Source organism: Miniopterus schreibersii, assembly GCF_964146895.1.
Source record: "Miniopterus schreibersii genome assembly, chromosome: 2".
Taxonomy (NCBI): domain Eukaryota; kingdom Metazoa; phylum Chordata; class Mammalia; order Chiroptera; family Miniopteridae; genus Miniopterus; species Miniopterus schreibersii.
The window spans coordinates 8,703,482-8,731,280 of record NC_138102.1 but is presented as its reverse complement, the minus strand read 5'-3'; the positions used below and the strand labels follow the sequence as shown (position 1 = coordinate 8,731,280).

At 41.3% G+C, this 27,799-nt stretch overlaps 1 protein-coding gene across 3 annotated transcripts in view; it reads left to right on the top strand.

Annotated features, from left to right (window-relative positions):
* Positions 1–27,799, top strand: part of FAT1 (FAT atypical cadherin 1) — a 107,986-nt gene that overhangs the window by 30,810 nt on the left and 49,377 nt on the right. For all 3 annotated transcript variants that reach the window (XM_081130241.1, XM_081130240.1, XM_081130242.1), the window contains exon 3: positions 19,507–19,821. In XM_081130241.1, the coding sequence (XP_080986367.1) occupies positions 19,507–19,821 (315 nt within the window). The remainder of the gene's footprint in view (positions 1–19,506; positions 19,822–27,799) is intronic.

The following is a 27,799-nucleotide window of genomic DNA, read 5'->3' as shown; positions in this document are numbered from 1 at the left end:
GGCTGTTGTCATTGTTTTATATGGCAATCTAAGAGAAAAGAGGTCAGTGCCCCTGACTAAATAGTCAGGTACTGCATGTTTTAAAAATTCTTGCAGCTCACTGGTTCAAAATCGCTGCCCTAAGACATTGTTTTTCAGAGTAATTTCCCAAAAGATTTGATTAGATCAGGCCCACCATATCCAAGTGAAACAAAGCCTGTAGTAATTAACAGACAAGTTCCCTCGGGCTTGCAAAATTGTTAACCTATGCAATTCATTCAAAGCCCATATTTTCCATGCTTCTCTTTGGAATTAAGGGTAATAAACTAGTCCCTCTTCTGTAGACTTGCCCTTTGTGTTGATTCAGGGTCACATTTCAGATATGGGAATTCTTTGTGTAAGTTGTGGGACGCACACGGGATACTTTTCGCGGCATTTAAATGAGTAAAAATTGTGGACACCTGTGCATAGTGCCACTGCTAGTAGCTCACACATCTATCTACCTGTTCCCATTTGGGCTTCAGCAGTTTCACATCAGAAGTTGTGAATGAAGCCTAAGTAAATATGTTTGTTTTGTGCCGGCTGCTGGCTGGGAATCTGCTGAAGCAGCGTGAGATTTTCTTTAACTGCTGCCTGGTGAGTCGTGGCCGTGACAGGTAAATAGCATTCCTCAGGAAAGCCTGGTCTCCCCGGCCCCCTCCCCCTGCATTTCTTAGGACTGCTGAATGTGGGGATTGTCCTGCTTGGAACCCCGTTGATTAGGTCACAGCCCGGCCCTCTGAAAACAGAGTTGCCCCGGGGCCACCGCACGGCAGGGGGGGTTTGTTAAGGCCCCTGTGAAAGGGCCGCATGGGGCCTCACGATTATCTTATGAAGGGCAATCAGTTCAGGCGGCGGAGTACATATTTAAGACCTGTTAACTTCTTCAGGCTTCTGGGCGAATTGAAAAGCGCTTGGGAGTGAAGGAATAATAAGAGGAAATTGTTGCCAAAGCCCCCGAAGATGCATCTGCCACATCTCTGTGGGAGCATCCGTTCAGTTGCAAATTTATTTTCTGCTGGGGCGTGTTGGCTTTAGAAATCCCCTTTAAGGTCTAGGAAGGAGAGTTTGGAAATTACTTAATGTTGATTCTTTTCTTTGAAGAGTTGACTCTCCGTTGCATTTGAGCAAAATTGGCAGACAAGTGCCCTAACTTTAAAAGTGAGCTTTATGTTTCAATGAAAAAAGTTAATGTATAACCATTGTAGAAGTCTGGGAAAATGTTGACTTTTGTAAAGAAAAAAGAAACTCCTTAAAGCTCTACTGCTTAGAGCACCATTGGGATTTTTCGCAATTTGTACACACACACACCTACCTCCAGAGCTCCAGGTGCTGGGTTAAAAATAAAAGTAAACATGTACTGCCCATATTCTCCTGTTGACTGTGTTTTAATATATCCAGAGTCTTTTATGATTCTTGAGTTTACTTAGAGAGTATGGAGGGCCGTAACAGATAAACTTTAATATGCATAATTTTACCCAGCTTTTTAATAAATTATTTCCTTGTTGGTGTATTTCTCTGGCACCTTAGCATAAATTCCACGAAGTGTTATTAGTGGATCAAAGGAAATAAAAATTTGAACTTTTTTTTTTAAAAAAATATGTCTTTATTGATTTCAGAGGAGGGGAGAGCGAGAGAGAGAGAGAGAGAGAGAGAGAGAGAGAGAGAGAGAGAGAGAAACATCAGTGATGAGAAAGCCATTGATAGGCTGCTTTCTACATATCCCCTACTGGGGTTCAAGCTGGCATCCTCGGCATGTGCCCTGACTGGGAATCAAACCTTGATCTCCTGGATCATAGGTCAATGCTCAACTGCTTAGGCACACCGGCCGGGTAAAAATTTAAGCTTTTTGACACAAAACAAATAGCCACATTTTCATCAAGAAAAAGATTCATCTGTAGTTGGAGAGGACTCATCTCTGCATTCTTGGCTGCAACTGAATATATGGATTTAAAAACAAAAACCAAAAAGGTTCCAACATTGTTGGTGAAAAAAGTTACCCCATTCAGAGAACTCTCATAAGCAAAACAGTGATTGTTAACTTTGTGCCTGTAGTTCTGGTTCTGTGTTGAGAAAATTCTTATTTTTATAAACTAACTTTTTGAGACAGTACTCTCTGATTTAACTTAGCTTTTTCAGATCTTTGTCCCCATTGGCATCTTAAGACTTATTTCTTTGTTATTTAATTTTCTAAAAATGAGTGTCTCCTTAGGCGCCAGATAAAGGTCCTATGAAAAAATATCTCTAAAATGCAGGTTGAACTTTTTATTTCGCTTGGTTAGATACTTTTTATTCTATAAAAGCACGTTTAGTGTTGTCAACTGACGGTCATCGGCGTTAATTCAGCATCAACAGGAATCCCCAGTTTGGGGGTGCAGTGAAGAAGGAAACTTTATTCAGTCTGAAACAGCGTAGGGGTGATCGTGCTGGCTGAGAACAGCACGGAATCGCTCCAGAGTGTCCCAGTTCAACGATGAAGCAGCAGGGCTGGCTGTACCGCAGCGCAGCTGTGGGGTGGCCCTGCGGGCAGGCCCTCCCCAGGAGACAGCTCCGCGCCCTGCCCGTCTGCGCCACACCTTCAGGCTGTCAGGCCTGCTGGGGAAACGTGCCTCCAGTCCTCGGTGGAAAGGGCAGGTGCTCTCTGAGCCACTGGGGAACCCCCTTATGCAGACAGAAGTCCCCACCCCTGGTGCCTGGTTGGCCCATCCTCATGCAAATGAGGACTCCAAATGCTTGCAGTTTGATTGGTCCAAAAGACTGTCCCGAGTGGTCAGGATGGAGCGACTCTGATGGGTGGAGATGTGATCGGGGGACAGCTGTGCAGGCCTGTTGGTTGAAGCAGGATCCCAGGAGCTTGTCCGTGGGGGCGGCCCTGACGGCAGGCAGTTCAGTGCAGGAGTCGGCGCTGGTGCAGGCTCCTCCCTGCAGGGGGTTTGCCTTAGAGGCCCCTGTGGAGAAATGGCCGCTAGGCTCTGATTTTTAAACTTTCAGCCCAGTTAGCCACCAAGAGGCCTTCTTAGTAGGTATCTTCTTTCTCAGGGTCCACAGTTTGAATTTCTAATTTTAGCTGCTTCTGAGGCTTTTCAAATAAAAAAATGTTTTTATTGTTAAAACCAAGAATACGGTTTTCCTCTCTTTCTTCCCTACATGGTCAGTGTAAATTAATTCACCATGCTCATAGCTGATACATACTCAGCAGCAGTGTGAATGAATTAAAACAAATTACCGTATTCATGAGATGATTTGATAAGAGATTATCAAAGCTCTGTTATTAGGCTGGCAGTAGGCAATTCCTTGGCAGCGATTAACTTAAGTACTTGAGAAAGACTGAAATAAATAAAAGACAGGTTTTTATTCAAAACAATTGGGCAAAGAACTGTTTTTAAAAAAGAGCAAAGTGATAAAAGTTTTAGGTTAATTATGCAGTAGATCTAAGAATTAAATATGAAAACTAGATTTGTACTGAGGCAGAGTGCTGCATGTAAATAGATTAGACCCAGATGTTGTAGCTAATACATTGATTTAAATATGCTGAGATGATTTGATTGAACCTTGGAAAAAACACTCATTCTGAAACTGACAAATATTTTATTCTTTATTAACTTCATGTTTCATACTTATAATTGCAGTAACTCATAAAAACTGCATTTAGAGTCTCATTTACCAATAAAATGATAAAGATGTGAGGAACTTTGCTGGAAAAAAATCTACAGGTTTCTGGAGAGTTCAGGTGAAAAAAATTCACGAATAATTATGGTACACAAACTTTCTGCCTTACTGTGCCATGGGGGACTAATTCTAAAGGCACAGTACTGAATGGATGCATCTTTAATCATGTGGAAGTAGACATTCCATTATTTTTCTAAACCAGACAGTGGTTGTCTGTTTCAGTGGAATAGTTGGTTGATTACATTTCTTCAGGGCTTTATTCCCCAGTGCTTACTTCCTGTATATATTTGAATTCCAGCTTTAGGGATTTTCATAAGGGAGTGAGAGTCAAAGAATTTAGAGTAGGGATTAAATGTTTTAGTGACATTGTGATCACACTGTTTAAGGGAAGTAGACTTCCTTGCAGCAGATTACCACAACTTGTGTGCTTAGAAATGGTTTCATCTACAGGTACACAAGCAAAACTTTCATGTGACAGTGTAACCCACCAAGTAGAACAGAGAATTCAGGGTCTGCCATTGTTTTCTTTTTAGTAGAGAAGATAATGCTTCTTCTGTTGAAGGAAATAAAATAGTCTGTTGTAGGAGTTAACAAAAAAATCTTCACTTTTTTACAGTAACCAAATACATGCTTTATGGAAAGTGGAGTTTTGTTTTAATTGCAGACTCCCATATATAGAAAGCATTTTACAGGTCGAAAATTACTGGCTAAATGCTTCAGGACGTTAAAGAAAGGAACCTCTAAGATGTATTAAAAAGAGAAGTTAACTGCAGAAAATAACATGTTGAATGCATAATCCCTACCTACGGAATGACTAAAAGCTCTAAAGCAGTCCCAGGCCACTGTTTGCTGGTTGTAAGATCTGCTGTGATTTTAAGAAAATCTTAATGAAGATTTTTTTTCCCTTTGAAGTTGGAATTTTTAGGCCTTCATATGTTTTATGTTCCTTCTATAAACTAAGGAAGTTTGCTTTCTTACTTTCTCATTGTAGTCATTTGACGTTCTCTGATTGCACTCTCATGTACCATCGGCTATTTAAAATTGTGTTTAAGGACACAGAAATGCTGCATTGCAGCTTGCTCATTCATGAAATGGAGAGCTTGCTTTCTCTCCCCGTGAGAAGAGATTCCTGTGACTGCCTCTGCCTTTTTGGAATGCTTTGTTTGGTTTAAGGGTGATGCCCTTGGAGTCCCCTTCCTGTAATGAAAGAAAGGTGAGGTGAGCCAAAGTCAGGCCAGATAAGACAGGAATGTGCTTCTTGGTTACCTCTCTGTCATTTTTGGCTGTGAGACTGTGACTATATATATCTTTTACCTTTTTTGCCTATGGGGGTAGACATCGGTTGACTTCTTTTCAGATACAGTGTTTCATGCACAGATGGGACTGGCCTGCCGAATTCCTGAAATTCATGACTTGATTTGGGACATAAAAGAAGTTGCCAAAAATAATAAGAGATTATGACATTTTTAGTTAGTTGAAATTGAACTCAAAATAGTAAATGAAAACTATACCTCTTTTGTTTAATATGTTACCCTACCCAAAGGTTACCCTTGCTGTTTAGATTTGTTAACTTTTTGTTTAGTTTAGTTTCCCTATTCAGATTATTTGTCTGAAAATGTTGCACTGTGCTGTCATTAATACTGACTGGTAGGTTAAAGGGACCTGTGATTTTTTTTTTTTTCCTGTTACCCCACAAAGTTAACGATTAACATGTGGTCATTCAGTTGTGAAAGGAATGTTGATTGCTTTGGAGACATACATGGTAATTATTTAAAGTTTCCTAAAGAAGTTGGCTGGCCCTTTCTTTCTGTTGAAAGTGGGCCAAGCGTCGGTTCCACTTTGCGTGCCCTGGACCGGTCAGGTGTGGGAGGCAGGCGCGTTCTGGGGGAAGCTCAGCTCCGGTGGCGGGAGTCCTGCGGGACAGCCGAGCCCACAGGAGGTGGACAGAAGCGCCGCTCCCGGGCGCGGGCACGCACCTGGCCTTTCTGGAGCAGTCGCTTTGGTGTCAGGCTCGGCAGCACCAGCAGGGACTGCGCAGTAGGACCTCAGTCGGGTTGCACGTACGGGACCTGGAGGAGAGCTAGTCTAGATCACACTGTAAAGAAAAATTGTGTAATTAAAAACATCTGACATTTTTTTTTTTAAAAAGAAGATAATACAGTTTGTTATTGTTAAATACACATAGTTCATAGTCACCTAATGGAGTGGGGTAGGTAAGACTCTTATGAAGTTGATAATTTCTTGTGTATTTAATACATTCTTAAATACAATAAACATGACAAATTCTAGCTTATATCTATAGTTCTAGCTAAACTGTTAATTTCCTTATTCAGTTCTTTGCATAAGTGAATTACATAATGCCTGTAATGCATTATGTTGGCCCAGGGGAATGGGTGATACAGTAATCTTACTAGGTCGTGACTCTTAACAACAACTGGAAAATTCAGTTTTATTAAATTTTTATGTGAAATAGCTAGTGATTTTTTTTTTTTTTTGGTGGTTTTTAATTTTCTGTGAACATTTCAGGGGTCACTGTGGGAATTTTAACCCCTTTCAAAGCCATCTCTTATCCCTAAAAGGACTGGTAAGTCCAGATGAGTAGAGGGAGAGAACCAGACAGTGAGCCCTGAGGATCCTTGATGGGTGCGCCCTTAGGGAGAAAAGCCAGTTGGTTGGACTGTCCTGGACCCCAGCAGGAAGTTGGGGGGAAAGGAGCTCGGGCTTGGAGGGGGAGAGTAAGTGTGCCGTAGAGACTGTGCATCCGCCCCCTCGAGCACTGCCTGGTCCCTGGAGCAGGGGACTTTGAAAGTGACGCTCGGGGAGATGTCACAGCGGCAAGATTTGAGGGATGGCAGGCGGCCTTGCCCGCCCGCTGCGGCCCCCGCCTGCGGAGCCTGTGCAGGGCCAGGCCTTGCGCTGCTGGGGTGCGCGCTGCTGTGTGGCCTTCGGGGGGCTCCTCCTGCAAGGACGCGGCTGGTGCACGCGTGGGGAAGGTGGGCACATGCTGCCTTCAGCCCAGACGTGCTGCAGAGGAAAGAGCCCGGGCCGGGCGCTGCTGGTGGTTGAGGGCTCAGGGAAGGACTTCTCTGGAGGACATGTGTGCGGGCACTTGAATGACAGGAATGACAGGAATGGAGAGCCAGCCATGTGAAGACAACTTTTGTAGTGGCCCCAGGTGCAAACAGGCCGTGAGGGTGGGAGCGTGAGGCAGGCGGGAGAAGGCAGGGCCGGGGCAGGCGGTGCGCTGGGCCTGCGGCCCACGGTGAGGGGGGGGCGCGGGACAGGCCCGGGAAGGGGCAGCCCTGCCCTCCCGCTGCTCGGTGCGCCTTTTCCCGCCTGCCCACTGGCCTGCCCCGAATTTCAGCCGGTTCAAGCATTAAGCCTGGCTCCTCGGGGGCCTCTGTGGTGGCTGGTGATCTTTAGCGACCAGGAGAAGAGCAAAGTGCTCTTTCTGTTCGTCTGACCGCTCTGTTCATTTTTGATGGTTTTCCAAACCAATTTTCCTCCTTGGTAATAGACTTTCTTCTGGATGTAAACCCTTGAAATCGTATTGCTGTTTTAACTACTTCTGAAAAATCATTAAAAGCAAGTTGCTTTTTCTCTGAAGTTATTTATTCTGTGTATTCGGTTTTTCCCTAATTCAGTTCTTTACTTCAGGTTCTTTTGTTAATCCTAACCCCAGAATATTTTTTCCATTGATTTTTTTTTTTAAGAGACAGTAGAAGAGAGGGATGGGAAGGGAGGGAGGGGGAGAGACAGACAGACAGACATCGATGTGAGAGAGACACATCAACTGGGGCCGGGGAACAGGAAAGAGCCCACAACCCAGGTACGTGCCCTTGGCTGGAAATCGAACCCCAGACCTTTCGTCGCTCGGACCAATGCTCCACCACTGAACCACACTGGCCAGGGCCTGCCTTTAGTTTTTTCAATGTAGACATGTGACAGTAATTTAAGACCCACCAATCTATTCTTTATGTAGGCTCTTATCTCAAGTAAGAATTATATCTTCATATATTCTAAACTGATGAATTAGCAAGAATCTTTCTCCAGGTGCCTTAATTCAGTGTTTCAGAGTATGTACTCCATGAAAAATTTCCAGATTGCTTAAAATAGTGCAGATTATATAATCCCTATGTACACATCACAGTGCCACTGAGAAATCTTGGCTGTGATTGTTCTGTTTGTGAGTGAATGCTGGATTTTCTAGATTTGTTCAGTCTTGATTATTTCTCTCTAGTTTTAGAATCCACTGATAAATATAGGGGTGCCCTGCCTTTTGTGATTTTAAAATATGTATTAAATTAGTAACCTTCAGCTACATTCAGGTCTGTCACTCATTCCTTTCTTCATTAAAGAAAATCTGAATTTAGATAGGTAAATTAAAGGGTGATGTATTTACAAATTGATGTTTTATCATAACAGAGATTCTTAGTAAGGTTTAAATAATCAAATTTTGCAATGCTTTTAGGTCATTATTTGTAGGTGTTTGATTTAATTTGCAGTGTTTGTTAGCACAAAACATGGTATACTTGAAGTTCCTCCTGAGCCGTTAGAGTCAGTGAGTCAGTTCATAACTAGGTTAGCTTCACCTAACTTAAGTTTCTGAATTCTTATGGTATTGGGTTTGGCAGCAAATTAAATATTAAAAGTAATTGAATATTGTCTCTAAATTACACCTTTTCAATTTGTAAAATAATTTGGATTTTTAAAACTGAAAAACTTGCTTTATAGTTAAAATAGAATTTAATAGAGAAACTGGTATTTTTTCCCACTTGATCAAAAGTTCAAGAGAAATGCCACTTGGGAGTGGATAGGAGAGGGGTAGGGGTGTTATACAGGTTCATTACCACCGGCGCCAAAAAGTCAGTGGGGTTTTTATTTGCTTCAACTGGTGTTCAGTTCATGTAAAACACACCTTCCTTTTTGCATAGCTGGACTGCATGTGGGCCTCAGGTTTTATTTTAAGGAAAATAAATACTGCTTGCAGCCTTGTGGATTTAGAATCTGTCTCACAGAAGCCTAAATAAGCCTTAGAAGAGGGACAGCATGCCCCTCTCCCGGCCTCTGCGCTCCAGCCCTAGACGCGGCCCGGCAGAGCTGTGTTTACACAGGGGCCAGGGAGCGGTGGCCGTGGCCGTGGCCGTGGCCGTGGCGGCAGGATCGGTCCATCCCTTCTGTACCAAGGAGTCTGGCACGAGCTCGGTCATTTCGACTGACATTTTAATAATTGAATAGCGCCTTGTCTTCACGCTAGAGCATACTTTGCAATACAGATGTTTCAGGCCGTTGTTACTCGGCTCATGGAGACCTGTAAGTCACTTCTTAACCTTTAAAGGCTGCTTTTACATTTCTGGAATTTCTCGAGTTCTGTTAATGCACTTTGGATTAATCCTTTCTACATGTGGGTTTAAAAAAATATTTTTATGCAATGCAGATGTATTTTTTGTAGGAAATTAGAAAATATTGACACAGAAGAAAAAATTCATTCCCATAACCCACCGTTTTTAGATACATCCTCTCTTTTCTCACAAAATGGAATTATAATTTATTTTTTAAAATGACATCATTACGTGTTGCATCATAAAATTCAGGCTGGGGCTTATCACCTAAGAAGGGTTTATTTGACCTTTGTGTAAGAGATATTTATAAAACAGATGGGAAGTAATTATTAAAGTAAACTGGTTGTTAAAATATAAGGCTGCCCTTCTGAAACACGTGTGCTTTCTTTCCTTCTCTCCCTGCTGCTCCAGGGAGTAAATTACTCTTTATTTAACTATCTTTCCCATGAGACCTTGTTTTACTTTTCTTGGATTCTTCATCGCCTTGTCCCATGCCTGGCAGATAGTAGGAAGGAACCCTGTGTTTGTTGAATGAACCAGACAAGGTACAAACCAATAATGTGAGGGCCCAGATTAATTTCTAGCAAGACCCAGGCCATTAGGAATAACATTAAATCCTTTTTGATGAAGAGGGTAGTATAGGGTACAGCTTTTAAAAAGACTGTTATTTAGGTATTGGGGGACTAGATTAAAAAGTCACCAGATTTCTTTTTTAAAGAGGAATATTCCTTAAGACAGTTTTTATCTGACACACAACTTTTACAACTGGCTTGTGATTTAGAACTCTGGATCTACCACCCACCCTGAGTATTTTAAAGTTAGTGATAAAAACTGAATTTGCAGCTTAATTATGATGGTCTCACAGTGATTTCAGTATTACGCAATGCCATAGACGTGTTAGGTTTCATTTGACATACATTTAGTCTGCATTTTTACATTAAAAGGTTGGTATGATAAATCACACCAACCTCCTGAATATAAAACAATGTTAGATTCTGTTTTACTGTATATCCTATTTCCTTTTTTATTCTAAATAGACTTGGTTACCTGCATTCTTGAATTCTGTACAGGGATCTGTTTGGCCCACAGCTAGTTGCATTTATACTTTTAAGTCATGTCATTCCTCCCACCATGGGCTAGAGCTGGTAAACTTTTGTTGATGTGTTTGATTTTTTCCCCCATTAACAGTGGTGGATTTATTTTTGGGCTTACAAGGAAAGAATCAGACTTGAGAGTCAGACATATCAGTTGAATTACACTCTGCCACCCAACCCATAGGAGTAGGAAAAGCAGAGCAACAGTGGTTATGAGTGTGGACTGTGTGGAGCTAGTAGCCAGGTTTTGCATCTTGCTACTTGATAACTAGTTGGGTAACTTAGGGCAACTACTTAACTTTTGAGTCTTAAACAAGTTAGTAATGTAAAGTTCTTGGGTGGCTAACTGGTAAGGGAATGCAATAATTAATTTGATGATTAATATATTACTGTTATGATGAGTAAGTGACTTTAGGGACTTTTCAGGTATAACCCTCGGCACTTATATATGGAAAATGAGGAAAGACCACCAAGTTTACAGAATAATTGTGAGCGTTAAACAGCGGGGCATATCTGCAGCATTTGCTAAGTGTGTGTCCAGTAAATACAAGGCAGTAAAAGTGATGAACATTAGTTTCTAAAATATTAAACAAACTGCTAGGAACATTGCCACTGACATGGGAAGTGTTTCCTTTGAATTTCAATGTCCCCAAAGGCTATCTTGTGTATGTGGTTTTATCCAGTGAATATGTGTTCAGATGATAGTTTTGATACCCAAGGATGATCCCCTTCAAGAGAGCTTATCCACGAAAACCCTCATTAACAGTATTAATTATTCTGACATGGAAATCAGAACTTGGAATCATTTCTCACAGAGCCTGAAAAGGTGGTTTCGCAGAGCTTGCTATGGGAATGACTTTTCACAAAGTTAAAGCAATCCCTGGACTTGAAACATGATGCTTAAAATCTGATTATGAACTTAATTAATGTTAAGTTCTAGTGAGTTTGTAAGTCAGAAAGCTTCCTCAGCTAATTTTAAAGTTATTGCAACAATTTTGATTGAAAGAGCTGACAGATCTACATTTTAATTAAAATGATTTAAACAGGCAGTCTGAATAATGAAAAAAACAGATTGACAGTTGCTATTATAAAAAACTTTCCTTTTAATGATTAACTTATGACCTAATTCTGGGCATTATAATTATAGAATTTCCTAGAACCAAAACTTTGTAAGTAGCTTCATATATAAGTACTTTTGGAATATTAAAATGTCGAAGCTGTCAGAATATCTGTTGTTAAACATCTACTCAGATTGAACGAAACAGATACATACTGGGAATGGAACTATATCTGAGATTCAAAGGGAAAATAAAACAGGAAGGTTATACTAACAAAACTTCTGAGGCACTCGATGGTACCTTTTATTTGGCTTTTTATTGTATGCATTTTAAATATGGCTTAAAATGTATTCTTCTAGAAATCTACAGATTTAAAAAAATTTAGTTTATTAGGGTGACTTTCTTTATTTCCCCTTCATCACATTGTTTATCCTAGGCCTTTTTTTACCCTGTGTGTGTTTGAGGGGTTTTTAAATTTTGCAATGGAACTAAACAGAACTACGGTCCTACTTGTACACTTTTATAAAGGTTTACATTTTTTCGCTCAGTTTGTGTATCACTGACATTCTTCTATGTGATTAATATGCACATCTTATTTTAAAGCTGTATCTGAGGCACCATTGTACATTAAACCAGCCCCCTTTTCTCTAGATACTATGGAATGTGCTTAATGTCCTGATGGCACAGAACAGCAAGGTTTCTGCCGCATCGATACCTTACCCAGATCCCCAGATGTTGGGGAAACAACAAAACCAGTTTTTCCTGTCTGGTAAATACAGTTTCCATTCCATTGAAGTTAGGAGCTTTTCTCTGGAAGCTGCAGCCTGTGTTCAGTGGCTGTCATGCCCTCGCCATTAGGAGGCACAGCCAGAGCCTCGGAGGTGTCCCGGCGGCTGGCTGGGTGGAGCCGGCCCTGTGCGATGGAGCCCCGGTGCCACCACTGCTGAACTCGGTGACTTGGGGCGCGTCGTCCAGCTGCTTTCTCAGTTGTAAAACAGGGATGACCATAGTGCTTCTTAGAGTTGCTGTAAAGATGAAATGAGTTAGTATGTGAGAGGCGCTTAATATCATGTCTGGCATGTCGTGAGCTCCGTATATGTATTTGCTATTGGATAATGTCATCACCATCGTTTCACTGAGCTTGCTCTGCTCCCAGTCTCAAATGTTTCTCCCAGAATGACACTCATGGCAGGTCTTGGTTTGGGGAGGTTGCCTCATGGTAGTAATTGGTACCATGCCTTTGGTTAAACTGGAGAGGTGATTTTCCAACGGAGTTTACTTGGTTTTTAGCTGTAAGAGGGCAGAGAGGTAGGTGTTTCTTGAACTGTGCGGTATATGAGTAGCTGCCTAGCTGTTCGCTTAGCCCCTGAGGAATGCTTCTTAGTTGACTTTATTCTACATATCTTTATTAAAATTATCAAAAGCATAGGATATTTACCTTATGTTTGTGGTCTCAAGCATTTTAAAATTTTAATTACACATACCTGAAACATTAAAAAATTAATTGTACATTTCATTCTATTTTTAAAGTACTAGAAGTTTTTGCAGAGAATTTTTCTCTGCAAAATAAGCCATTAAACATGACTGTATTTTCCATATGTTTTATGATTATCAACACCAGCAAAGGCAGTAATAACATCTTATATACTTGAGGTGAAAGGAAATATAAAGCTTTTATTTGAGTGCTGAAAGTGTTTCTCTGTCATTTTCTAAGTGGACTGGATAGCCATTTTAGAGTCTTAAATGCCTTCAACTTAACACAGACTCTTATCTCATTTATTCCTCTAATTTAGTCAACAGTAGCAACGTAATTTTGCCAACTGATGGCAGAAACATTAAATATAACATGTTTATATTATATTTTACTGTCCTTATATTTCCTAAGGAATTAAAGGATTTTGATGTATTAGATAATATTGCATGTTAAATTAATGTAGTAATTTTATTAAAGAGTGGTTAAATTCCAGAAATCTCACTTTATATATCACACACACATACACACCCCCCCTGTATGTAACATGGTATATCAGAAAAGTGGGTAGGGTTTATAGCAAATTGTAAGTTGCCAGGTCGTTGCTGATTATGAGTATTCTGGGGTTGGAGTAGCTGAAGAAAGACTAAGATTTTGTTGAAAGCTTTGGCACCAGGACTTGATAGGGGGCCAAGGCCTGTTAAACAAAGAAAATAGGAAAATTCCAGGAAGAAAGGTGTTCTGTGGCCATGGAAATTTGAGTCAGTTAAGTTATTTTTGGCAGAGAGGTGGCTACATATAACTTTATTTTTGCCCTAGAAATTGCTATGTTGAAAGCATCTTGCTCCACCCGTGTCAGTTGGAGGGAGGCTGACTTTTCCTGTTCAGGGACAATTTGAGTTAACAGCATTAGACATCAGTGGTGGGTAGCAGAAATTAGTTATTTGTTGAAACCTTTATTAACCTTTGGACCACTTACTGGAGCACCTAATATTGTACCTTATAACCTTTCAATCATCAGGCTATAGGAAGACAACACGAGTCCCTGTGTAATTAAATATATGAACATTAATGAATACTTTTAGAAAGAAATTTTGTCCTGAGCTAGATTTTCAGCGACATTGGCCAAGCCCTTTGAACAATTACACTGTGTTTTTTCTTCCTTCTGTCTGGTTTTTCCACTGTATTCACATTTAAAACCAGTTTCCATAGTGACATCTGGTGGTGGTTTTGGACTCCTGGAGAGTATGTTTGGAATGATAAACATTTTTACTTCATAGCTCCCGATTTCGGGTTCTTTCCATTTTTTCATCTTATTAACGACTTTTTCCTGTGAATGTCTTCATTGTGTTCTTGAGATTGGAAAGCTAGGCATTTACTTCTGTAATGTTTCATTAAAGCAAAGACATGATTCCTTATAAACATGACTGGGAAGTCCATATAGCAAGCTTGTGTATACTTCTGTGCTCAAAATATACAGAGCACAATACATAGAATCACGCAGCAGTTTCCTACCCTAACTACTGCTTGTGCACTATAACCTGGTGGTGTGTCATTTCTGCTTCTCACTGCATTTTTCTCTGACAACACTGATGTTCTTCTTGTCTGGCTGGAGGGAGTTTGGAAAGCCTGGGCTTGTCACCTAGTTGCCTCCTGTAGTTTCAGACAGTAAAAGAGGAAATGAAAAATAGGAGTAGAGATGGCGGGAAAGGAGGTAAGATATTTGAAGGAGGGAGGCCTCAGAGTTTGTATATGGGTGTATATAAGATGCAGTATTATTGTGGGTATGTGTTAAAGAGAAATATACTTAAAACTAGAGCTTAAATAGGTAAAGGTGTTGTTGGTTTCTTAGGGAATTGCTTCAGGAAAAGTGAATTTATGACTCAGTGTGCAAAAAAGTAAGTTACTGAAAGTTGGATGGTAGCTCATGGATTGAGTGAGAGAGGAGTGAGGGAGTTTTGAGAACGAACCCAGTGGGTTGATGGGTTCATGTCCAGTGATGACCAGGTGCCAAGTTTGTGTTGGTTTCCTATGTTAAAGGCACTAATTAGAAATCTTCATAATACAATTTTGAAAAGTTGTTTCCGTTTTATGAGTTAAGTTTATGCTGAAGTTACAGAGGAAATCCAGCTATAAATGCTAGTTGTGGCTTTAGGAGGGACTGGGAACAGAAGTGTAGGGATTAGGACTTAAAACTGGATCTGTGTGAAGAATGGTTGGGTTTCTGATGAGCCCTGATTGAGCAGGTGCCTCGCTCTGGAGTCTGGAATCTGTATGTGTAATTTCCTGAAGTTGGGCAAAACATTCCAACTTTCTTTAACAACAAGAGAGCTGCCCTGAGGATTTCTAAGGGGTTCCCAGTCTACAGTTCTTGACTTTCAGATGCTAGTCTTTCTGTGCAGATTGTCTAGTCTGTTTCTAGCCTCTCCTAAACTTGACTTCTCTTCCTGGGTTCCAGATGGGAGCTCAGTGTAGGGCTTCAGCCTGTGCTTGGGGGTCAAGGGGGGTTATATCTTGTGACTGAACAGACAGATTAAAAAGCAGAACACACAAAGCCTTGCATATGTATGTCCTTTCCCCACCTGCTTTATGCTTTTGGTATAGTGCCTAGAATTAGGATCTACAGTTAGAATAGTGCTTAGGCACCAGACCCTGCAACTCTGTGGCCAAGCAGAGCCCTTGGATCTTCTCTCCTTTAGTGTCCTTTAAGTGCGGGGAGGACTCTTATTTCAGCTGTTGAAAACTTGTAGCCTCTCATCATGGCTGTCGTCCCCCTCCCCCCATGGTCTCCAGCATCCTTGGTGCTGTGGGGTGTGTGACAGTGATGCTGCGGCTAACGATGACAGTCTAGCCCAGTGATTTTCAACCGATGTGCCGCAAGAATTTTGAAAACATACAGCACCTGACCCGGCCGGGTGTGGCTCAACAGTTGAGTATCGACCTGGGATCCAGGAGATCGAGGTTTGATTCCTGGTCAGGGCACATGCCTGGGTTGAGGGCTCGATCCCCAGTGAGGGGCGTGCAGGAGGCGGCCGATCAATGACGACTCTCATCATTGATGTTTCTCTCTCTCTCTCTCCCTCTCCCTTCCTCTCTCTGAAATCGATAAAGATATATTTAAAAAAACCCTGCTCTCTTGCCCAGCTGGGGTGGTTCAGTGGTTGAGCATTGACCTATGAACCAGGAGGTCACAAGTTCGATTCCTGTTCAGGGAGCATGCCCAGGTTGTAGGCACAATCCCCAGTAGGGGGCGTGCAGGAGGCAGCCGATCAATGACAACTCTCTCATCAATGATGTTTCTGTGTCTCTCTCCCTCTTCCTTCCTCTCTCTGAAATCAATAAAGATATATAAAAAACACACAAAACAGTACCTGACCATTTAGTCAGGGGCACTGACCCCCTTTCCCTTAGATTGTCAAATAAAAAAATGACAACAGCCAACACAAAATAGCCATCTGGTGTGAAGGAATCAAAATTATACCTTTTTTTATTGTCAGATTGGCAAAAAATATATTTTTTGGTGTGCTGCAGAATTTTAGTAATTAGCTTGGGCCCCATGAGATGAAAAAGGTTGAAAATCTCTGGTCTGGCCCGATGGTGAAGACCCTGAGTTCTGGAATCAGTCTGACTCAGATCCCAGTTCAACCAAGTCAGTGTTGACCATGGATTTGTTTCTTGCGCTCTAAAGCTTAGGCAAGTGGATTACTTTAAGCTTCTGCTTCCTCCTTCATAAAGCTGGGATGAAAATCATACAGTTTTGTGTTCTTTAAGTGATTTAATGCATGTAAAGCCCCTAGTGAAGTCCTTGGCATACAGTAAGTATTTGTATTATTAAATTATCATAAATTCAGAAAGTATACTTCATTAATATGACTTTGAGCATTTTGGTTAGAAATTATTCAGTATTCCCTCATTCCCCTTTGACAGTCAGAATTTATTTTATAGTCACCTGTAAGCTTCATTAAATAGTCTTGTTCTTTTATGAGCGTGTAGTAATTAAAATACATCACAACGTAACTATCATAGCAATCACTATACATTATGAAAATATAGTCTATGAATTAATGAAATATGAACCTCTAAGCATCTTGCTATGCATATTTAGTATTTAAATTGCTAATTAGTACAGTCTTAGTTTTCTTCCATATTTGAGTAGAGCCACTTTGCTCTCTCACTTTTACCTTCATTAGTTTCCGGAGATTACCTGAAATTCGGAAACTTCCCCCTCTTAACCTGTCTAGGAGGTCATGCCAAGAAGACTGTGGCTGCTCCCCCAGGGCCTGTCGCAGCAGAAGGCACCCCACCCACAACTGTTCCGTGCAGTCTGGACACTTTCACACCAGACTCAGAGTGGAATTTGATGGAAAAGAAAGAGCTGGCTGCCAGTGGTTTAAACCTCACAGTACACTTTCATTTCATTTTTCATTTTCAGTTTTCTCTTCCACCCAGACACTAGGAAAAGCTATTCTATATGCACAAACAATTAACACTCCTTCTGAATACTGACATGTTAAGAAATGGACAAAATACGAGGTTCAACTAGACTTCTCAGAGTTTTCACATTCAATTTTGTGTGCTACACTTTTGTCTCACCAACAGCAGGACTGACGACGTTTGCTGGCGCTGCAGCCAGAATGTGTCTGAACTCCAGCTCTGCCATTTACTGTGACCCCAGGAGCATTCCTCCTCTCTCTTAATCCCAGGTTTGCATCCATGATATGTAGGCAGGTTGGATGGATTAAATAAGGTAATGCCTGTAAGACAGTTATCACAGTGCTTGGCATACAGGAAGCTGAACAAATCTGGGTCCATAATTACTGTTGTCATTTAAGGCCTACAAATCACGGTTCGAGGGACACAATTTACAAAAGTGGATGATAGCAGCACGACCTGTTTGAGGATTAGAACTGGAAGGAGGTGAAGACAAGCACCATGTGCCTGCCTTCTTGAAATTTTGTAATAATCCTTCACCTGCTAGGTGAATTCGTTTGCATTTTAATGACATGGCAGAACACAAGAGGGGCCTGTGTGCACTCACTTGTTAACATGCGATCCTAGGGGAGAGAACGTCTGGTATTCCCCGACTGCCTTCATCTATCCCTCCGCTGATGGGAATGAGGAGAAATTGAAACTGGAAAAGATTATTTTCTCTTGGTTGCTAAGGGCACTCATCAAGCTAAAACATACTCTCTTACTAATTTAGTGAGCAGAGCACATACACTATGCTTGGACCAGAGAGGAAGGAAAATGTGTTTGAGTTTATCTGATGGTTGTCTCTGCTACATAGACCAGTTAGCTCGTTTTTGTTTAAGAGTTCTGAGATTCTATTCCATGTTTCTATGAGTAGTATTCCAGATCCATTTATAAATTTAAATATTTGCTTATTTGAGGTAGTTAATAGGAGAAAAATCTCATTTATTTTGCATATTAGGTAATATGTAACACTCCCCAAAAGATTTATAACTTATAAATAGCAAACTTACTAAATATTAAAATGTGAACTAGATTATCATAAAATGAATGTTTATTGCTATTCACAAGCTTATAATTACTCTCACTTCATTAATTCTTAGCAACCTTTGAAGGAGAATTGCATTAAATGGGAAATTTCAGTGATTCAAGAGTTGTAGGATTTTCAGAGTCCAACATGGACCGTTGTGTTGAACCCTAAAAGCAGTACTCGTTCGGAATGGTTAATGCACCAGAAAAAAATGCAGTGATATGTTTTGGGAACGCCGAAGGACATGATTTGCCTAAGAGAAATGGATATTTTCACTGTTCATCATCCTGAGAAGAGGTTAATCCTGGGATCAAGTGAGATTTTGACTAATTTCAGTGGCTGGGCTGAAACCATACACTCACACCTTCTTCTTTGTAATTATATAATTCCACCTTTTTCCCAGTTGACTTAATGAGATATGTGTCCTAGTTTGGGTCTTAATTGAGGACTTTTCTGTACCAACTCCAGTTAAGGTATCTGTTCATTTTTGTTCATTCATTTAAGGAATAATTAGTGGGCTTTGGGTAAGGTGCTGGGTGTACTAATATTTGAAAAACATGTGGCCTCTGCCCTTTTGGAGCTTATGGTGTAAGGGGGAGAATGTATATTTTTAGCACACTGGTTGTCCTGCCATGTGCTTATGATTAAAAGAAACCCAGGGTTTCAGTCCACAAGTGACCTGAGCAGTCCCTTACTCTGGACTTTGAAAGGCTATCCTCTGTTTCTTAGCTGCTGTGCAGGGTGTGTCTGCCAAACTAAGACTCTGTGGAGGAGCGTGGCTCCAGCTGCCTCCACTAAACTGGAGCAGGGGCCCCACGAGCACAGCTGGGGAGCAAGGGTGCTAGATAGTGGGGACTTCGATCTGGGCCATGGCTCTGGTCTTGTCTCTGGCTCCCTGATTCAATGTAGAAAAGTCACCAAATCTTAACCAACCATGAATTTCATCCTTTGAAAAGCAAAGTATCGGGCCATTAGGTGATCTCTGAGTACCCATCCATCTCACTGGGTGGTTCTGAGACTTAGATGATACTGGTGAAGCGCTTCACATAGCACCTGGCACCCAGTCCTAATAATGACAAATACCTTAATAGCCAGCGTGATGTACCAAGTCCCGTTCTGATCATTACGTGTGTGTGTGAGGTCATTTAATCAACCTCAGGGGAACGGACTGTCATTGTCTCTGTTTCATAGGAAGGGACACAGTCAGAGAGATTAGCTAACTTGCTTCAGATCACGCAGCTGTGACACATAGCGCCCAGTAAATCAGAGTCGTCACTGCGGTTGACACTTTCTCAGCGTGGCTGTTTTCATCGCCGTGGGCCCACTACTTCATGTCTTCCTTCTTTGTCCCCAGGCGTCATAGAGACTTCAGATCGCCTGGACCGCGAGTCCACCTCCCACTACTGGCTGACGGTCTACGCCACCGATCGGGGCGTTGTGCCTCTCTCGTCGTTCATCGAGGTCTACATCGAGGTGGAGGACGTCAATGACAACGCGCCGCGGGCCTCGGAGCCCGTTTACTACCCAGAAGTCATGGAGAACTCCCCCAAGGATGTGTCCGTGGTCCTCATCGAGGCACTGGACCCGGACTCCAGCTCTAGTGACAAGCTGACGTACAGAATCACGAGTGGAAATCCGCAGGGCTTCTTTTCAATACACCCTAAGACAGGTACGTGTTAATAGGACTGTGTGAAATGTTCTTGTGTGTGCTCTCCCGACGGGAAAGTTTAAGTTCTGCTTTTCTTTAGTTTTTAATAAATTATTCTCTGTCTGAGTTATTCCAAACAGGTCTCTTGCCAGATGAAAATTTAATCCAAATGTGGTTTTTCTTTGAATTTGCTTTTGTAAAGCTATTTTATGATTTTGCTCATTAGTAGAGTTTTTCACTTGCAGGTTAAAAAGCAACCATTGTTTCAGTAATAGCTCCTAAATTAGTGATATATCTTAAATTTACTGCAAATTCTACAGCTGTGAAGTATTCCAGTTTTCTTAACGACCTCTTATGAAGAATATCAAAAGAGTTTTATTTCACAGTTCGCAGCAGTTCTGTTGTTGTTAGGTTGTTTGGAATTTCCCCACAAGCAGTCTCTGCAGCAGTAGGGACCAGGAGTCAGCTGTTTTCAGATGGGGAGCAGTGACTTTCTTGAACTGGTCCTCAAGTCTTCCTCTGTTTTCTCCTCTCAATGTCTCACCCCTCACTTCTAAGCAGAAAGCCTCTTGACTCTAAAATCCTCTTCCAAAGTCCTTACAAACATCTAATCTTTGTTCTTTTACATTGGACAGTACATCTACCTTCTCAGTCCTTGGTTTGCTTTTTTATTATTTTGCAAACAGCTTCCCCGTAGCTGCCGCCTGTGTGACGGAAGCTGGCGACCACTGATGCGCCCGGCGCGTCACCTTTGGACTCCTGCTCTGCGGTTTCTTGATTAGAGTTAAAACGAGAACCGCCATTGGATGTTGAGAGGACAGTTTATTTGTAAGAAAATAAAACTTCTTATCAAATAGATAGCTGGCCTTTGAGCCCAGACATTTCGGTGACTCAGTACTTTTCTATAGCATCTCATTAGGAATTCTCAGGGAGGTGAGTCACTGTAATTTGCATGCCTCTGTCATGGTTTTGCTTATGTCCTTCCTTATTCTAGGGAGCCCGCCTGTTCAGTTACTGGGTTTTCTGTTTGATGTATGTCAAGAAAATAATATACAGAAATCAAAATTAAAAAAAGACATTCTCAGCATCCTTAGCAGTCTTTGTTGTTCCTTTTTTTGGTATCATTTTATTTCACAATTTCCTTTGTTGAACTTAAAAGAAAGCAATCCTTAAGGTGGAAAGAATCTTGAGTTCAATATTCGAGTCCCCAAATGTCTATAAAAAGATTCCTAATAGAGAGTGCGCATGTGTGTAATATCTGTCTTGAAAGGTATGTTAAAATGTTAGTTTTAAACCTTTTGTCAGCATATTTCAACCTGGCATTCATAGAGACTGTCTTTTTTGATAGTTAAAAGTAAACATAAATCTAAGATGGATTTTGAGTGTATTAGGATTTACTTTTACTTTGAGATAGTCACCTGTTTGGCAAGAGTCTGATGTGCTCCTCTGATGGAGCATAGGAGGGAGGTATGGAGTCATAGAAAACCAGCAATTGAATTTTAAGAGTGATTGAGCCATATAAGAATTTAATTGTATAGAAGAGAAATGGGGCCTGAGAGTTTTTTCTTTTGGAAGCATTCAGGGGCAGGGCGCAGGACCCCGAGCCTATGGAAAAGGGCTGGAATTAAGAGATTATACAAGAACATGAAGACCTGACACAGCGTCTCTGAATGATTAATAAAAGGCCTGTTTAAGCAACGTCGTTGCATACTCTTTTTACTGCACACGTTCAGCCTTCTTTTTGTGAAATCAGCTGAAAGAAAACTAAGAGCTAAAAAATCAGCTATAAAATGTAAAAGAAGAAAGATTAGAAATTAATAAGAATTTTGAAGGAACAATTTGCCTGAAAGCAGGGAGCAGGGTGTCACAGGCCTTGGGAAAGAGAGAAATCTAAAAGTCAAAGCCTTGAGGTGGTAGTTCAAGAATGTAACATAACAACCCCTTTTTAAAAAATGTTTGATGGATTAGACTTTAGCATGTTTTTCTTTTTCTTACGGTGTCTTTTAGATTAGGCTAACTTCTCTCTTGAAGAGACAGGCAGGAAAGCCATAAATGGCCTTTGGAATGTCGGAGCAAATACAGGTCTGGACTTAATGTATATTTGAGGAGAAAGAGAAAGAAGAAAGAAACTTAAGGAAATTCCGTGCTAGAGCTGTTGTGGGTGGGGAGCCTTGAAGCCTTGGCTATCTCAGTGCCTCTGAAATAATGGTATCACTGCTGCGTTGTTACGGCTAGTGCCTATGGGATTAGTGTGGCATTGCCACTCCCTTTACATCCCTCTGTCCTGATGACGCTTGGAAGACATATCTGCAGAGACATCTTATCATCAGGAGCCACACGCATCCTGCTGCCAGGACAGCAGAAGATTCACGGGGATTGCAAAGAGGGTTTATTTTCTTATAGGTTGAAGGCAGATGGCAGTGCAGAATAACTATAGTTAGTTACGCAGGCATATTTGTGAAGTATATTATAGACTCTATGGTTAGTAAAGAAGTCTGATCGCTCCGTGAGTCCCCTGATGTCTCTTATGATCAACAAATAACCATATTTAGCATGGGCATTGTTATAGAATATTCTGAATACACTTTCACAGGGTCTGTCTCTAGATGACTGTGTTCCCTGAACTCAGCAGGAAATTTGGGCATGATCTTCAGGGTCCAAAGTGTAATGCTTCAAAGAATACTTCTGGAAACTTTCAAAGCAGACTTACTGTTAATGGGTAGGTCAGGATTATGGGAGGCCAGATTGGGAAAGCTGATGAAAGACAGTCTGGTAGAGAAAGTTCCCATGATTTACTGACCCAGAACACCACCTGGAGATCTTAAATCATGTTCCTTAATAATTAGTGGCTGAGGGAGAAAATTACTGGGCTGGAAATCAAGAGGGTTGGGCGATAGTGAGGCTTTACCTCTGGGATCCTGGGGAAACTGGCTTCCAGGCGCCTGCATTTTTGTGATCAGTGGTTGTGTGTGCACGCCTGGTCAGTAAGGCACCTGTGTGCAGAGTGCAGCGCGCTCAGAACCGCTTGTGGGAAAGATTCCAGAGCCTCTCTCACTTGCATATGTGATGTTTGCTCTGTTAACTATACAGAAGGTAATATATTTGTGCATCTCCTTTGGATAAACAAATCTGATGAAGTAAAATGAGCCGAACTTGCTCCTCAGTGGGGAAGATAAATTTAGGACCCTGGGGATTGTCCGGCAGGCTGGAGAAAGCCTACATTCATTGCCATTGAGATCATGTGTTTATGCATCAAGCGTATGCCGAGCTTCTGCCCTGCATGCAGCATGCTAAGAGATGCTGTGGACGTTGGTCTGCGTGGGTGAAAGAGCAGAGAGAAAGGTGGGTGTGCGATCGATAGTGCGGGACAGGCTCTAATACACACCTTTGGAGGAAGTGGGGCCGTGCCTCACGGTGGGGGACACTTGGAAGGAGTGGCAAGTTAGTGGCCAAGAGACACAGTTTAACGGGTGTCTGGGAGAATGGTTACCTTTGATGAAAAACCTTAACTCCCAGAGTAAGGGTTAAAGGGTGATATTTGTGATTTTTATAAACAGTGACCTATTTTCAAGGGTCTCCATGCAGTCCCTTGGAACATTTTGTATAAACATGAGTCCAGTGACCTCACGAAGTCACTTTGGAGAAGAGAAATCTCCACAGCACCCCTTTCTCCTTGTGTCATAATGTGGCAAAACATTTAAAAAACAAAACAAAATCTTCCTGGGACTGGATGTGATCATCTGAATTTTGGGTTCTAAATGACAAGCTTGAATGAACATTTTCGAACGTCTTTTATCTTTTCGCCAAAGTTTGTGTGCTTGAATGTGGTGCCAGGAACTGTCTTTCTGCTCCTCAGATGGTTCTCATTATATTGTTTATAAGCAGGATGATGGGCGGTTGTTGTTTTCCAGGGTGTACAGGCCGAAGAGACTCGATCCATTTCCCTTTCCTGATACACGCACAATTTTGTTGACACCAGAATTTTGTCTAACATTTTTATTGTTTGATTACATCCAATATCAGTTAGGGTAAATTTGCTTCTTTTAATATAAATTGTGCAGTTGCTCAGGGTGGGAGACAGATAAGGGTGCAGAATGTTAGATTGTCTGAACCTCCACAGCCCCAGCCCCTGCAGGCAAGCGCGTCACAGCTTCGTTTGTGGTATGTCAAGGACAGCGAAGGGGGGGCGTCCCGAACAATGGGGACCAGTGTGCTTCACGGTTTCATTGTCCACAAGTGGCCTCGGGAAACTGAAGTGACCCTCACAAAGCCTCTTCTTAGTCAGTGTTTTCAATTTTAACTTTGGAGGAGTGATATGCTGCTTTTACTTGGCAGATAATTCTGCGGTGTTAACTTGAGAAAAGACCAATGTTTTATTCTCTTATCTGTGTGTTTGGTATTTTCCATGTTTAGGACACAAAGCAAGTATTGCTTTTTATTTTTGAAAACTTTTATTGACGTATAATTGACATATAGTAAATTGCACATATTTAAAGTCTGCAGTTTGCTCAGTTTGGACATAGCTATGAAACTGTGAAACCATCCCCACAGTCAAGCAGTGAACATAGTCATTGCAGTGTTCCCCCTTCTCTCTGCCCCCGTCCCCAGGCCACCCCTAATCTGCTTTCTGTCCCTGAGTATTAGTCTGCATTTTCTAAAATTATGGATAGATGGACACAGCGTGCACTCTCTTTGTGGTGAAGCTTCTTGCAGGGGGCATGTTTATTCTTTGAGATTCACACATATTGTAGTGAGTCCCATCGTTTGTACGCTCCTTTCTTTCATTGCCGTGTGTCCCTGTGTAGATGGTCTACAGTTTGTTTATGCAGCCACCTGTTGATGGACATTTGTGTTCTGGCCACTTCTTGGCTATTGCAAATAAAGCTACTGTGAACATTTGAGAGTGAGTCTCTGTGCGGACGTGAACTTCCATTTCTCTTGGCTTTCCCCTCGGAGGGAGCAACTGGAAACTGTCTCAGGGCAGTAGGTCTCACCTCCCTCGTTTCCATCTCTCAGGAGTTACCATCCTTCTTTGTCTGGTGTCCCAGAAACCATTATTTCATTTATTTTGTCTGGTTTTTTGTTTGTTTCATGTTGGAGGGTGAGTGTGATCCCCTGGCTAGAAGTGGAAGTTCAGCTGTTACGTTTTCATCGGGTGTATTAATAATACTCCAGCTCTCACAGTTGACTGTATGTATACTTACCAGATCTTTACCGTCTTATCCATCTTTTTAGTCCCTTAATCTGAGTTGAGAAATTAATGCTGAAATTACTAAGTTCTAGCTTCTTATGCTTTGTAGAGGACAACTTTGTACAGTGGCCTGTTTTTTATTTGTTTACATGTAGGGTAGAATATTGAATATGGAATTATTTTATGTTCAATATAGGAAATGTTATTTGATTCCAGACAGATTTAGTCACATATGTATATATAATTTCTATGTAGTAATTCCTAAAGCATGGTAAAGCCATAAAATGCTATAGTAGCTAATAGGAATAGTCATCCATAGAAGAGTCCAGTATCATATTGTAACTATTTTTTTCTCAATCAGAGTGAGTGGCATTTTATTGTGGCTGGAACAGAGGCTGAACAAAGTGCAATAGGAAATAGCTACAGCTGCAAACAACTTCCAAGGGTTTCCGGTAACATTTGATAGCTGCAGAGGAAGGAAGTGAAGGTCCAGTCACTTCACAATGGCAGGAATTCATTTTTTAAAAAAATAAGTTTACCTATTTGTACTCTTTTCCCAAAGATATGCAAATATTATAAGGAAGAATCTATAGATTTCTCTTACCTGTTCTCCTGCTTATTAATTTTATAGCGAAGTGTGTTATCCTAAAAGTCTGAAAGAAGTCACATTTTATTCATTCCCTTTTCTCTATCCAGGTTGAAATGATACCTTTTTCTTTTAAATTCTATTAATGTTGAATCCTTAGGATTCAAGTGGTATTCTAGTTTTTTTAACATGTTGCTTAATATCATTTGCTAAAATGATTTAAAGACCAATATTTTAAGATTTTGCATTTAAGTGCCTAAGTGCAGTTACACTTTTTTTGTCAACATGGGGTTAACCTTAAAAATGGGTTGAGTTTCTTCCCCTCTCTATCTTTGCTGCTACATCTGACATTTATAGGAATGATGAAGGCAATTTCCAGTAAGTCACACGTGGCTTTTGATCTTATGTGTATCTTGAGTGTTAATGCCATCAGTTTCCAATAAGAAACAGCTACTAAGATAGAATTAAAGCCAGAGAGAAGTCTAGGGATTTCTGGGTGTAAATTCCCGCCCAGCCACTACCTGTGTGACTTCACTTCGGTCATTTGATCTATTTTATTAGGGTTTTCTCTGGGACTGAAAGTTTGAACTGCATGAGGTCTGAGCTCCTTTCCAGACTGGTTGGTCCATGAATAGAATTCCATTTTTGGCTCCAGGCCTAATCCTCCTGGCACCAGGGCTGCAGTGACAGACAATAGCTGCTCAGACGGCCACAGCTGCCAGAAGAGCTCTAGACGGGCCACAGTTAGAAGAGTCTTAGAACAGCACCTAAATAAAGACAGCGCAATGCTGTGGAGTATCTCTGAGCTCATGGCCTAAAGCTCCAAGGGGATGGATGCTGAGTGATAACCGTAGGAAAAATTGAGCGTTCGCCATCTGTATTTTTAGAATGGGGCCAGGGGTAGCGATGCCCAGCCTCCCTGACTATCTTTCGCAGGTCTGCTTTGCCTTTGTGTTCAGTGCGGGTGCTGGTCTTGCCTGTGTTCGGTGGGGATCCAGTCCGGGCTCAGGCCCACCTGCATTCATTTATTGTAACCACCATAGAACCAAACATTATACTGAGCGTGTGGTTGCTGCTTAGTACTTACTTTCCAGTTGACTGTTACAGATTTTAAAAATTAGCTAAATTGACACGATTTCCGGTTTACGTGTTGGAAGAGAGGGTTTAGAAAGTTTGGACAGGAAAGTGCTGCCCTTGGTTTAGTTTCTGCCCTTCTCCTGCCTGCCTGTGGACTGTGGAGCCCTCTGTCCACCTACTGTGCAGGCCTCAGGGCCTCAGCTGTGAAATTGTAAATTCCAGTAAACAGCCTTGTTCCGAGAACATTTTTACTTATTAAAGCTGGTTGGGTACAGATCTGTAGACTAGACCGTCCCATGGTGAAGTGTGGACAGAGTGACATCATGTGCTACGTGGCATCTACAGTTACTGTCTCCTGCTTCCCCGTCTCACTGTGCTTTGCTTACTTTAATAATTTACTTTAAAAATTAGAATGATTATCAGTTATATTGCCTCCTTTATTTTCCATACATTTGGTTAGTCCCTGTATTTTTTTTTTAAATTTATCTTTATTGGTGAAAGTATCACAGATGTCCCCCTTTTTCCCCCATTGATCCCCTCCACCCTGCATCCCCCCCCCCCCGCTCTTTTGTTGTTTCTTGAACGTAGTCTTTGTCTTCTACCCACCTCCTTGTTTCTTGAACACTCTGAAAACAAGACTGTCCTAATCACCTGTATTCTTAGTGGACGGCACAAAGTAGCTGAATGCATCGTAGAGGTAGCTTCACCTGTGGGGCCTGGGGCACATTCTCTTTACCTACTGATCCTTTACTGCTCGCCTGTATGTGCATTCTACTTTGTGAAGTCTGTTTGATCTCTTAAACTGAGCAGTTTGTTGATGGTTTTTGGTATTGATTTGTAAGAAATGTCAAAGAATACAATTTTCTAGTGAAGCATGACAGTTAACCTACCATTCTCTCTCTCCTTAAACGAACTCTTCTCTAAATGTCTAAAGTGGCCTAGAAAGGCTACGAATAGTTATTAACGATATTCTTAAAACATAGGAAAGTTTGGTTTCTTAGTTTTATATACATTTATGGGGTAAATTTGAACTTCTAATTGGTGAGAAGATACGGTATCTATTCTCTCAGCCCACCCACATTTATAATAGTGTTGATCTACAGCAGCAATTTTTAACTGATGAGCTGTAAGAATTTTTAAAACAT